Source organism: Mastomys coucha, unplaced genomic scaffold (assembly GCF_008632895.1).
Source record: "Mastomys coucha isolate ucsf_1 unplaced genomic scaffold, UCSF_Mcou_1 pScaffold20, whole genome shotgun sequence".
In the NCBI taxonomy this organism is placed as follows: Eukaryota; Metazoa; Chordata; class Mammalia; order Rodentia; family Muridae; genus Mastomys; species Mastomys coucha.
The window spans coordinates 118,364,248-118,378,212 of NW_022196903.1; the positions used below are offsets into that span (position 1 = coordinate 118,364,248).

At 49.5% G+C, this 13,965-nt stretch overlaps 1 protein-coding gene across 1 annotated transcript in view; it reads right to left on the reverse strand.

Annotated features, from left to right (window-relative positions):
- Cd9 (CD9 molecule) overlaps window positions 1–12,017 on the reverse strand; it is a 36,186-nt gene extending 24,169 nt beyond the window's left edge. Inside the window, exon 1 of the mRNA XM_031383469.1 lies at window positions 11,832–12,017. Within this exon, the coding sequence (XP_031239329.1) occupies window positions 11,832–11,897 (66 nt within the window). The 5' untranslated portion in view covers window positions 11,898–12,017. The remainder of the gene's footprint in view (window positions 1–11,831) is intronic.
- Window positions 12,018–13,965: the final 1,948 nt, after the last annotated feature.

A 13,965-nucleotide genomic window follows, 5' to 3' on the forward strand; every position in this document is an offset into this window, starting at 1 on the left:
GCGGGGGGGCGGGGATATTAACACCAAAGTTAAGCTTCCTGAGGTGAGCCTGGACCAAGGGCTAATTTCACCACCCTTCCCAAAGTGGGGAGCTCGCCAAGCATTTTGTGGATGGAGAGATAAGCCCTGCGACACATGTGCTGGAGGCCAATTTTAGCTCTGAGCCACCCTGTGTTGTGATTCCACAGAGCTGGAGGAGAGAGGTCTGGGTGAACAGAAATATTGGGACCAGCTCTACGCTCCAGACAAGTATGGAAATCTAGAGGTGCTGTGTCCAGCGATGGCTGTAGACGCTCAAACTAACCTAACCTAACCTTTGGGCTCTTACTATGACCAGAAAGGACATATTAAATGCCGCATTACTCCCTCCATTACACAGATAAGGAAACTGAGGCTGAAGCCACTAACTTGCCATCTCTCAGGAGCTGGTGTTTTTAACAGACCAACTCCCTTCAAGTTACTCTGACCTTTTTCTTTTTGTGTGTGTGTAGTCGTACCTGGACTTAAACTCACTATGTAGGTGACAAGAACCTTCATGTTGATCTTCCTACAAGCATGTGACACCTGGTCCAGGTCCCTAAGTCTCTTTTGTAGCATCATGGGCTGCATGTGCAAGCACAAAAACTAAAAATCCCAACCACCCGTAAGAAGCCAGGTCCTTTAGAAGGCAACTTCTATTTTATGCCTTAAACTTTGAGAAAATTTTGATACTCGTATAATCAACATTTAAAAAAAAATCCAGTTGTAAAATATCCAAGTTAAAGAAGGGGTCATTTCTCTTTCCAGGCTCTTCTGTGGGGCTGGCAGCCTGAAAACACGGCAGACCTACACGGCAGACCTGCACGGTGACCTGACCAGAGCTCTGTCTTAGATGGTTTCCATAGTCATGATCAGTCAGAGAAGAGGGAACAGGCTCAGAGAGGTGAGGTAACTTGCCCACGTCACAGCATGCTCAAGATAACTCAGCTGTGAGCTCTTTTTGTCACTTGCATGACACAGACCATGAGAGAGAAGTCTATTTCTCATATTCTCAATACCCCTCATTCTTGGTAGAAATGGTTTACATCAAATTTACTTCTCCAGGGTGTGGAAGAAGATTCAGGGCCCTTTTAGGGGTGGAGAGACAGGGGTTACGTATCAGATATCTACTCGGGGATATTTACATCCTAATTCATATCAGTAGCAACGAAAATAATTTTATGGTTGAGGGTCACCATAACATGAGGAACTGTATTAAAGGGTTGTAGCATCAGGAAGGTTGAGAACTGCTGATCTGGGACCACATCAATTTTTCCTAGTAATGAGGTAGCAACCTGGCCTTGACAAGCCCAGGAGTTTAGAAGTCCTCTCTTCTGTAGATAGAATCAGCATCATTTAAAAAGCAGGGCCTTTGGGCTGGGGTTGTTGCTCAGTTGCAGGGCAGGCCTGTTGTGCTTGAGGCCGGGGCTAACCTCTTTCAAAAAGGAGAGACATCTCAGCTGCAGTTTCCACTGCCTGCTTGCCAGAAACACAACACCCCCCTCCCCTCCTGGCCAGCTCGTAAATATTCCCTTTTCTGCTGAAAGCAGGCAGCGTTTTGATCATGTGTTGATGTGGGGACTGTTTTGCTTTAGAGCCCGCTCTGCTCCACACATTGGTTTTTCTTCCACTGCACGCCCCTCACTAAGACGTCCAGGGATTAGATGTGCACACTCCTGGTGGCCCACATATCCTGTGCGACCCAGCAGCTCTTGTCCCACCCACAGAAGTGAAGATGGTCCCAGAGGTGGGAGGTGACCCTTCCTGTACAGCTTTGAAACAGGGGCATGAGCATGTCCCCAGGCAGTGTTGGCCAGCGGCACTCAAAGCGCAACTTGGCTGAATCTCTTCACCCACCATGACCTGTTGTGAGTGCTATACAGCAGGCAAAGCTTCCAAACCGCTACCTTACTCATTGAGTGTCTTGACCCTTTATACAACCTCTTCCTTTATATTTTTAAAGTCGCTTCGTTTTAGATGACAAGCGTCCACACATCTGTCCTCTGACAAACACTCTACCTTAAGCAATTAATTGACTTGAGCCATTTTCACAACAGGCCTTCTAGCAGATAACACAAACTTCCTTTTTTATGTGTGTGTGAGAAGTCCAAGCTGTGCCTCACAGCGCAAAGGAAGACCTTGAACTAGATCCTCCTGCCTCCACCACCTAAGTGCTGAGATCACAGGCTAGTGCCACCATGATTTATATGGGTTTGGGTACTGAGCCCTGGGTTATATCACACTAGGCAAGTCTTTTTATCGAATGAGCTGTATCCCGAGATTTCAGACTTCATCTTCCATCTCTTTATACGAGAAAACAGGGCATAGAAGTTAAATTGCAGGTTGGGCGGTGGTGCCACACACCTTTAATCCCAGCACTTGGGAGGCAGAGGCAGGCGGATTTCTGAGTTCGAGGCCAGCCTGGTCTACAGAGTGAGTTCCAGGACAGCCAGGGCTATACAGAGAAACCCTGTCTCGAAAAACCAAAAGTTAAATTGCTCCTCTGAGGTAATCCCCAAATAAAGTACTGAACTTAATTTGGATGGCAAAGTTTGAATTCAGAATCATTTTGTTGAGCCATGTCTCTTCCACCCCCTTGCTGGGAACAGGACACAGGGACACAGAAGACACACCCCAGGCCCAGAACTGTTAAATTTAGCTTGAGGTGCTGTTGAACCAGGCCTTTCTCAAATGAGCGGCCGACGGACAGCCTGAGCGGTGCGTGCGGTCTAGGCTTCCTTTTTCTGGCTGCTGTTCTTCTGAGCTTTGCCCACACCCTTGTTCCACTCCATGAAAGCTCTGCTTCCCAGAGCCCTGAGTGACTTCCTGCCTCTTCTCAGATTAGCTTTCCTTCTGCCGCAGCCACCCTCCACCAGTCAGGGCTGCCAGTGTTTTTCTTATCTCTTAGAAAACTGGGCTCTGAGACACAACCTGCTCCTACTCTGCAGCAACACTCCATGGGGTCCTAGAGGTAACTGTGGCATGAGCCCGATGTCAGCTTCCTGTTACAGAGGACTGAGGGCTCTCCAAGCCCAGCACTGGACGATAATCTAATTTCTACTTGGCAACGAGTTTTCTGGGTCACTTAAAGGTTATATGCCTTAGACCCAGGGTAAGGATTTGATTAGCGGAAAGCAATGTGTGGAAGACTGTGCCAGGCTGGTAAAAGGAGGTTTAACATTTGAGTATTGACAGGTGAAGAGGCATCCATAATCCCAACTTCTGGGAGGCAGGGGGATTATTAAGAGCTTAAGGGGGCTGGCGAGATGGTTCAGTGGGTAAGAGCACTGACTTCTTAAGGGTAAGAAGTGGGTAAGGTCCTGAGTTCAAATCCCAGCAACCACATGGTGGCTCACAACCACCCGTAATGAGATCTGATGCCCTCTTCTGGAGTGCCTGAAGTCAGCTACAGTGTACTTACGTAGAATAATAAATAAATCTTTGGGCTGCAGCAAGCAGGGACTGAGCAAGTGGGGCTGACTGGAGCGAGCAGAGGTCCTAAAAATTCAAAATTCCCAACAACCACATGAAGGCTCCAGTGTACTCACATACGTAAAATAAATAAATACATCTTAAAACCTTGTCTCAAACACAACCCAACACCACACATTTGAGGGCATTAACGGTCACAGACTGACTCCTGCGGTATCAGAAAGGTGATGGTATTCATACTGCAAAGGGGCAGCAGTAGGAAGCCACCATAGTGGGGAGGGGCCATTTCTGGGGTGCACATTCCTCTTTAGGATTAGGCAGTGGAGGTTCCCCAGCCTGAAAACACCCATCAGAGCTGGGGTATGAACATGTGGTATGTGTGCAAACTGGCGCACTCTGCCAATGCTCACCCTTGTGACATGCATGCACCCTGATACCTAAATTTCCACCCACTGGGAAAGCGATGGCGAGCTCACAACTTCTCACAGCTTTGCCCATCTTTTCACTCGGTTTTCATAAATCCACTGCAAAGATATATATACACACATATACACATGTAATATATATTCTATATAATCTATGTACATACTATTATATACTATAGACTCCCTGTAGATGGAAGAGGGATAAAGCTTAGAATACTGCAGGAATCTGCTGGACTTGAATGGACTTGAAGAGAATGGCTCAATTGACTTTCTGGTATTTTTAGCCCTAGTCTAGGGTAGCTCCAGTGAGCCACACAGGGGCTGTGTTGTTTCTGATTCTGACATACTGGCAGCTCAAACAGAGGCAGGTGTGAGGGAACAGGGGCTGCCTTCTGATGTTAAGAGGAGGTGGGAAGTCAGTGGGAGCCAGCCTCCGACCTGCTTGGGTGTGAGCTGCGTTCACAGGACCCCCCAATGGGCATTGGGTCAGCTGTGAAGGCCACCTCTGTCCCTCTACACAGTCCCCCTTGTACTCAGTAAGCAAGGACTTAACAGCCAGACTGGTGACACTTCTAGTGAACATTCCCAAGCTAGACTCTTCTGGCTGTCTCTGTCACTTAACCAGGTGGCTCTTTACCCCTCTGGAGACTCAATCCCTCCCCTTCCGCCTAGGAGAGAAGAGATAAGGCTGAGCCGTACTTTCTGTACTCCATGGGGTGGGAAGAGGAAATCACCAATGAGCAACACCTGCCTGGAAACTTAGGAAGCCGGATTCCTTGTGTGGTCCAGAAATACAGAGCACCAGTTAAATTAAGTGAGTGTCCAGTCACTCTTTCAGCAATGATTAACTGCAGAGTCAGTGAGGACGGGTGGGGAGGCAGCTCTGCATTGTGGACTGCCCCAGGTCATCATGGGAGCTCAGGGTTTTCTGTTCCTCCTCTCTTCTATCTGATATTGGGGACTGGAGCCAGGGCCTCCTGCATTTACATCCCTAGTCTCTAAAAGATTGGAAAGATTTATTTTATGTATAAGACTGTCTTGCCTGCATGTACGTGCAGCATGCACACATCTGATGCCTTTGGAGATCCGAAGGTAGTATGGGATCCCTGGGAACTTGAGTTATAGATGGTTGGGAGACACTGTGTGGTTGCTGGGAACCTAACTTGAGTCCCCTGCAAGAGCAGCAAGTGCTCTTAACCACAGAGCCATCTCTCCAGCCCCCATAGCACCAGTCTTGAACCTAGGGTTTCTTTTGTGTTGTTCTCTTTTTGTAATGATCTACGAGATATAGACTGATGTCAATGCTAATTAAGCCAATTAAAAGTTTTTAGTCTTTTCTATTGATGGCCAGACCAAGAGTGAGCTTGAGCCTCTGAAGTCTCTTGGTGCCCAAGCTCAGGGGTACAATGTTTTTAAAGATAAAACCCACACAGATAATAGAAGGTGGTCAGAGTAGTCTTTAAATGGTCATTCATGGTAGAGCACAATAGTTATTTTAGACGTAACTTGGTAACTTGCCAGTTATTTTGGTTAATACATATGGACCATTGCGAAGGTCATGGAAATCTCAAATGTGTTGCCAAGGGAGGTGTGACTGGGACTGGGGAGAGAGAGAGAGAGAGAGAGAGAGAGAGAGAGAGAGAGAGAGAGAGAGAGAGAGAGTGAGTAGTCAGAACAAGATGGCGTTACCTTGGTCATTTCAGTATTTTTCTTTCTTAAAATTATCTATCTATCTGTCTGTCTGTCTGTCTGTCTGTCTGCCTGCCTGCCTGCCTGCCTACCTGTCTGTCTGTCTGCCTGCCTGCCTGCCTATCTGTTTTTGAGACAGGGTCTCACTAAGTAGCCTTGGCTGTCCTTGAAAGTCACTCTATAGACCATGCTAGCCTCAGAGATCCACCTGCCTCTGCCTCCTGAATGCTAAGATTAATTAAAGTCATGTGCCACTATACCCAGCTAAACTGAGGGTTTCTAACAGCACTTTTAAAAACTTGCTATTATTCCTCCATTCAATTCCAGGAAATCACTCATGTCAGAGTCATGGGATTCAGGACAAACCAGAGGCTACCTGGAAACCAAGGGAAACAAATTAATATGGGGCTATCCCTGATCTGAAGTTCATGAGCCTCCAGAACAGCAGCAGCAGCAACATCAGCAACAACAAAACACATAACGTATAACATTTTTTCCCCTGAAAGAAAGCCCTACTAATTTTATGTGATTCCCTAAAAAGGTAGCAATATACTCACAATACTTAAAACTTAGCTGGGGGAGGGGGGGGGCTAGAGAGATGGCTCAGCGGTTAAGAGCACTGACTGCTCTTCCAAAGGTCTTGAGTTCAAATCCCAGCAACCACATGGTGGCTCACAACTATCAATAATGAGATCTGATGTCCTCTTCTGGTGTGTCTGAAGACAGCTACAGTGTACTTACATATAATAATAAATCATTAAAAAAAAAACTTAGTTGGGTGTGGTGGTGTTCCATGCCTTTAATCCCAGCATTTGGAAGGCAGAGGCAGGCAGACTTCAGAGTTCGAGGTCAGACTGGTCTATAGAGTGACTTCCAAGACAGAGAAACCCTGTCTCGAAAAACCAAAAAAAAAAAAAAAAAAAAAAAAAAAAAAAAAAAAAAAAAACAAACAAATAGGCAAACACCCCTCCTCATATGAATCCATGACTAAGTATTTTCTTGGGTGGATGGGGTAGAAAATTGCCCGGATGGATATAATTTTTATAAAATTGTCTCATCTGGGGACAGGATGTTGCTTTCCACAGCTGCATGCCACCACTTGATGGAAAATAAAAATGTCCCTGGACCAGCCTGACTTTTTCCACAGAATGGAGTGGCCAGGTGTCATGCAGTCAGACTTCGAAAACACAACATACAAAAAAATTACTAAGACTAGCCTTTCTCTCAATCCAGAGCTTCTTTAGTTGAAATACACTTCTGGTAGTTCAGGGTCAGGGAGATTTACAGCCTCTGAAATGAAGAGGTTTTGCTCTTTTGTGTTTAAGAAGGAAAACCCATCTCTGCAAGACTTTGACTGGAAAGCAAAACCCAATACTTTGAGGGCAGGGTGTGGGTGCAGCACAAGGGCAGAATGCTTGCCTTCCACGAACAAGGATTTAGCTTCAATTCCCAGCACCAAAAACCAAAAGTATAAAAAAGTTGACAGGTCCTACTAAAGTCCCACTCATCCAACCAGAACTGGGAGGAACTCATATACTGTGATTTCTTTTCTCAATGCCACATGGATTTACCCAGAACACACAAGGCAGCAAGAACGCCGCAAAGCCACCCAAACCCTGAGATTTGAGCCTCCGCTGCTGTCCCTGCCCCTGCCCCAAGCCAGAAAGAAGAAAACACGCAGGCAAAACCATCCACCTCTGTGCGTGCTACCAAAGAAAACATGTTTCTTGCAAATCCAAGGTATTTTTAGGTCCCAAACTGTGTGACCCATTTCAGAGGCCACAGCTCCTTATAAAAACTGAGTTGAACCCAAAACTAGGCGGAACCACCTCTGGGACACACAGGCCTATGTGTTAAGATGAAAGATTCACGCCCAACACATCGCAGGAGCCAGGAAAGGCTCGCTTAGGGGAGTGAGCACTGACCGGCCACCCCAGATCCACTCCTGTGAGGCTGCTTATCAAAGCCCGTGCAAATTTGAGAAGTGACCAGCACCCAGCAGCAGAGGCTTCTCCGAAGCCACCACAAGGTCTGGAATGTTGCCACCGCCGGCGATCTGAAAACAGGGACAGTGTCTGTGAAGAGCATGTGTGTGTGTGTGCACGCGCGCACGCGTGCGCGCGCGTACATGAACCCAGTTCTCACCACCACCCAGAGATCGGGATTCCTGATCTTGGTTATTGGGAACTATGGCTGGGTGGGGGAGAAACCAAAGCTCTAGTCAGGGGCCAGTTCCTATTTTCCATAGCTGTGCAGACACTTGGCCTCAGTTCACCCTCTCCCCAACCTGCCAGCTCCAGCACAAGCAGGGCAGTGTCGCTCCAGCCCAGGCGCTCTGTGGGAAGCCATTTTATGCCACAGTTCAACCCAACATCCAAGTCAAACAACTTCTGAGGAGCAGCAATCTGGGCGGGGAGGGGCTCCTGTTACAGCCACCCACCCCTCCATAGCCTGCCCTGACTCGAACCCTGATGCCTTGGAATTCTCTAAGAGGCTCTTCAGCTTCATTCTCAGGAGTGGGTGTACCTTCCTCCCTGAGTCAGATGTGTACAAAATGGAGTCAGCTGTTTTGCTTTGAAGAGTGAGGCCAGCTTGTATGTCAGCTCGTATGGCAGGGAGATGTGGAAAAGCTGCTAGGCCACACCGAGTGGGAGTGGGAGTGGCGTCTAATCTGTGGTTTAAACATCCACACTTACTTGGGAATTGCTCCTACCCTCTTTCTACTGGTGAAGCACCATAGCTACAGGGAGAAGCTGACCTGCCCGGGGGCTGAGGATGCTCACTCCAGGGCTGTGCATTGACCATTACAATCTATGACCATAAAAGGCCAAGGATCAGAGCACTTACCACAGAACCTGCAGATAAGGAGAACCCCACCCCCCCAAGAGTGAGGGAAGGTAAAAAGGAGCGGGGAAGATCCAAGAAACAGGTTTATACTCGCAGGTAAAAGCCAGGGGAACAAGTCTCAGTATCCACCGTGGTGGTTTCCTGCCTCCTACGTAGCTTGGGGAAGTCGTATTAACCAGAGGGGAGGTGGGGCGATAGTGTGTGGTGGCCAGGACTTGTTCTGTAGGCTGGTCCTGAATGGACCTTTGAGACCATTTGCGTCAAGTCATGGATTTTGTGATGAGGAAACCTCAGTGCGGATCAGGAAAGTGAGCTGCCTGTTGTTCCCAAGTAATCTGCCCTCCTCCGCCAGGCTCCGAACCCTGGGTCCAGCTCTCTGCCAACATTTCCAAGCAGCTTCCGTGAAGGTGATGCCATCTCTGGAGGTAGAGGAGGGCCCCCTCTACTTCCATCCTTCCGGATGGGGAAGGGGCAGAAAAAGAGGGTCAGAGTACGGGGAAGCAGGGTCTGGCTCTCTCAATCTGTCCTCTCCTTTGCCTAGGCTGAGGGCCATAAAAGACCTCACTATGCAGGATCTAGGGGAACTGGGTAGGATGGGGAAAGGCCAGAGAGAGGCAACAGGATCAAGGCCAGTCTGGTTGCATAGCAAGGCCCCAAACAAACAACAAACAAACAAACAACGAATGGGAAGGCACATTCCAGACCTCGCTCAAGGCTGGCCACCACGCTACAACCTGAAACACTTCTATCACCCGCCATTTAGACATTAGACATCAGAAAGCTGCTTTCTTTCTTAATTCTTTTCTTTCTTTTTTTGGAGGGAGTTGAGGGATAGACATGGGGATCTGAGGGAAATTTGGGAACAACCAAAACAGGCTTGCGAGGTCTGGCTCTGTGAAGGTTGGGAAAACAAGACCGACTGCTGGCCTGGTTGTGGGTATGAGACACCCAGCTTCAGACAGGCAGGCTGGGCAGGCTCAGCTGTCACGGAGCAGCCCACAGGGGACATGTTCAGGCCTAGGAGAGAGGCAGATTCCCCTTTTCTGGTTCTCCCTCTCTTCCACTGTCCCACTGTAACTAAGAACGGCTGGCTTCTTCTGTGGATTCCTGCCATCCAGCCCCTCAGCAGACGAAGGTGGCCCCTACTTTCCAAAGCCCATACCAGGTACCAAACGTCAAGTTCATAAATCACTGGTCTCAAGAGATCAAAGAGGTGACATCATAATCATCGCAAGGGTCCCCCGAGATCACTGCCTGTTGTAAAAGATATTTTGAGGTGTTTCCTCTCAGCCTTCCTTTACTCCTGCCCCATACTACCTCACTTGATAATAAATACCCTGTCACTTGACCCTGCCTATAGCCCTTAACCGATCATGGGCAAGATTTCTGATCATCAACAGGCAAAATGGGGATAATGTTCCTTTCTCTGGATTTATCATGGTACTTGGGGAGGCCTTTGGAAACTGTAAAATACTTAACACAGAGATTGCAACATGACTGTCCCTATTAGAGCCCAGGGTAGGACAGGTAACAATAATTAACTTAGTAAACTGCCCACCTCCCTGAGGACGAGAGAGAATAAAGAAGGAAAACAAAGGGCTCAGAGGTTAGAGTACTAACTCGGCTTTCGATCTTGGGCACTCTGTTTCCTCACGGTTTCCTCTTGGTGGACACGAGAGCTAGCACCTACAGTTGGTGCATTATCTCTAATGCAGTTCCCAACCCCAAAACCAAACCCTTCTAGACTGAGAATTGTTCTACTTCAGGTGGCAGAGTCAACCAGCAGTGACTGTGGGCAGTCAGGGCAGGGGGCTCTGGATAGGAGTGGAGTGGCAGCAGGAGACAGGATGGACAGATTGTAGGACAGCAGGCGACAGACTGAGAAGACATAGGGTGGCCAAAGGCACCTCCCCTCAGCCCTTTGTATATGTAACCGGGGCAGATGGGGGATGCAGGCAGGCTCTGGTACTGTCCCCTTAAGCACCAAACTTTCACACCATCTATGCAGGCGTCTGGGACTGACCAACAAGACTAGCAGGGAAGAGTCTACCGGGTAGAGCCAGGAAAACTCCCCAAAGGACTGGGCGGGGTTGGGTGGGGCCAGCTGCCTTCAGCCTTAGTTTTGTGGCGCTCAAGTTGATGAGTCGGCCAAGCCAAGCCTGGGAGCTGGCTGCCTGTCTAAGGAGCTGGAAACACAAGTAGGGAATGCCCTCTGACATCTTCTGAAGTTGTATGGGTGTGGTAGCTCCTAGAAACCCCAGGCAGTCTCTGCAGGTTGTGCAACACTTCCTAGCAAACCCGGAGAGAATTAAACCTTACAGTAGCTGGAAGATGGTTAGCACCCCGGGCGGCCAGCTCTACGGGATGAGTAGACCAAAAAAAAAAAAAAGTTTTTTGTTGTTGTTGAAAGCCTCTGGTGGCACAGGAGTTCCTAGTTAAACTCTTTCCTGTTGCCTGGGAGCAAATGCTGTCCATTTGTGTGTAGGGGGTGTGCCCTCTCAGAACCAGGACAAAAGGGTCGTCCTTGTATTTCCCTGCGTCTGTCCCTTAGTTTTTAGAGAGTGGACACTCTGTTGCCTTTCCCAGAGGTCCATCTGTAGAGTTGCAGCACCTGCTTCTGGGCCCTCTGCAGGTGAAGGGCCATTCCCCGTGGCCCCACCTGGACATTTTTAAGGCGAGGCTTCAAGCCTCTAGCGCCTGATTACTTGGGAAATGCAGAAACACTGGATTTCTCCCATCTAGAGGCGCCGACAGGCACCTTCCCCGCCTTTCTTTCTCTAACTCTCCCAGAGTTCTCTCCAGCCAAGATAGTTATCGCTCTTGAAAAAGAATCAAGACAATCTAGTCTTTCAGGTAGCTTAGTGGGAGGCATGGACGTTTTCAGTTGAGAGTTCAGACTCTAAGTCCACCCTCCAGGTGCAGAGCAGACTTCCCACACTCACTTCCTCTCCCTCTCTGCGCCCCTTGCCACTTGTGGGACCACCGAAGTGGGAGACACTCAACTGTCCTGCTAGCCAGGAGCCTAGCGGGGCCAGGGAGGGCATCGAGTTACTCGAAAAGGTTGCTCCGCTCCTCCCTCCCTCCTCTCTCACACTCGGGGGTGCTCCGGGTGGGAGCAGGCACAGACACCATCTCAAACACTCGGCGGCAGAAGGACCCAGGAGCGAAGTGCACAGCCGGAGCCACCAGGACCCTCGGCTCCCCAACCCACTTGCCCCCCTCCCGCCCACCTGCCAGTCCCGCCCGGCCAGCTGGCAGCCGCTGAGCCTTTCTCTTCTCGCCCGGAGTCCGCCTGGCGCGCGCAGTGCCAGCAGCTCCCCGCGCTCTCGGCCGCCCGGACACTCTCCGCCCCGGACGCCGTCCGGGGCCTGAAAACAGGTGGCCTCGGAGAGGAGCGCGCGACAGTCGCCTCTCACTCACCCAGAAGATGAAGTTAAATCCGAAGAGCAGGTATTTGATGCACTTGCTACCTCCTTTGACCGGCATGGTACAAGCTGGACTTGCGTGGGACAAGAGGCACGCACGACTGGGACAGAAGGGACTCGACAACCGACTGAGAAGCGCTGAGGTTAGGGGCTGGCCTGAGGCTCCACTTTTAAAAAGTGCCACTCCTTACGGCGCTCGGCCAGCTGCGATGCGCATGTGCCGAGGGATGCCGACCCCGCCCCCGACCCACCTGCCCCGCCCATGCTCTAATCCCCTCCCCAGACCCAGGTTCTGGGACTTCGGCTCCACCCACAGTGCGGAGCTCCTCGTGCATCCTCCTTCTCCAGTCTTGTTGCTGAGATCCTCTTTCCCTCCATCTTCCTTCTTCCCACCGTCTCGGGGTCTTTCCAGACCTCCATACCCGACTTCTTTTTCGGGGAGTTAAGTGCGGGCCTCGCCTTTCTCGTTCACGCTGGTTCATCCTGGGCTCTGCATAAGAGCTTACGTTGGAAGACCCCCCATCCCCCCAAGGGCCATTTAACCTAAAGAACCCCTTCAGATTCCTGTGGCAAGTCTGCCGGCCCCTGTTGGCCTGGCTTGCGTTCTCTCTGACGCCTCCTTGTAAACCTTTCCGGACTGAATGCACTTATTTGAGCACGGTGGCTTCTAGAGTGTTCCAGGTGCCAACCTGAGCAGTTCTCCTTTGCTCAAAAACTTTCTACGTTCAAAGACTTAAGTTGAAAGAAACCCTTCTTCATTCTGTATTTACACCGATCATGCCCTGCCCCACCTGGTGTCACATCCCTACCTTGCCCACTTCGATGCCTGCAGGAGTGTGTGGCTGGCCTCCCTGCCCTCTTGTGAAATTCTATTGTGCTTTATTTTTTATTTAAATTTATTATTATTTTGAGACAGAGTCTTACTATGCTGTCTGGCTTGGAACTTCCTATGTAAACCAGGCTGGCCTCGAACTCATAAAGATCTGCCTGCCTCTGCTGGGATTATAGGCGTGTGCCATTACGCCCTGCGATTTCTTTACTTTTGAAGTAGGTTGTAGCCGTTGTAGCCTACTCACCCGGAATCTGCTTATGTAGCTCAGGCTATCCTCAACTCCAGTCCTCCTGCCAGAGCAGTTCAGGCTACCTCATTCTGCTCTGTGGCTCTTTAAATTCTTTCTTGATTTTTCCAACTGGGAGAGGAGGTCCTTCTCAATATCCTTTACAGTTTTCTCTCCCTCCCACCCCTGCAGGAAGTTTCCTTGTCATCATTCTTTATTGCAAAAGCAAACCATACTTATTACAGAAACATCAGAAAATATCAAGAAGCAAAAAGAATGTGAGTTAATTTTTTTCCTGGGTTACAGTGTGTTGGAGGCCAACACTATAGGAGACGCTCTCTCCAAAACTGAAAAGTAAAAACAAGACATTTTTTTTCACGTAGCAAAAGCAGCCTCTGTTAGCATAGCCTGCTTCACTATTTATCAGTAAGCAGACTGATTCATTAATCCATTCACTTAAAAACTTTTTTTTCCCCCACAGTCTAACTTTAGGAAGGTTCTTCCCTGGGGGCAGGAGTCGAAAGCGACAGATTCTATCGCTGAAGCAGTTTAGGAGCTGGGAGGAGACAGCAGGAGTCTTGGAGGGTGTGTGTGGCCAACCTAGGAGTCTCTAGAGAACTCTCACAAGGTGAGAGTTACAATCAGTGAAGCCTGGCAGAGCCGAGGAACCTGGGCTGGGGCTCCCATGGAGAGAACCAGTGAGGACCTTGTCCTCTGAGAGTGCCGGTGAACCCCGGGGGTGTCAGGCGGACCCCTGACTGTCAGACGGACCCCTGACTGTGTGTGGGCAGGGCAGGAGGGCAGCCTGCCAGTGCTATGAGGTTAGGGACTCTTGTTTGTATCTCCAGTCCCTGCTGTAAAACCTTGGGGCATTGGACAGAAAATCCGAGTGCATTTGAGGAGGTGCGATTAGGTAAAATGAAGAGGGGGTGCAGGGGGATGAAGGATGGAGCTCTGTTAGGAGGTATGAACAATTTAGGACAGATGGGAAGGTAGGAGCCACGGGACCTAAAAGTCTGCTGAGGAGTCGGGTGGGAGCCAGAGGGAGAGTCTGAGTGGAAGCAGAATCTC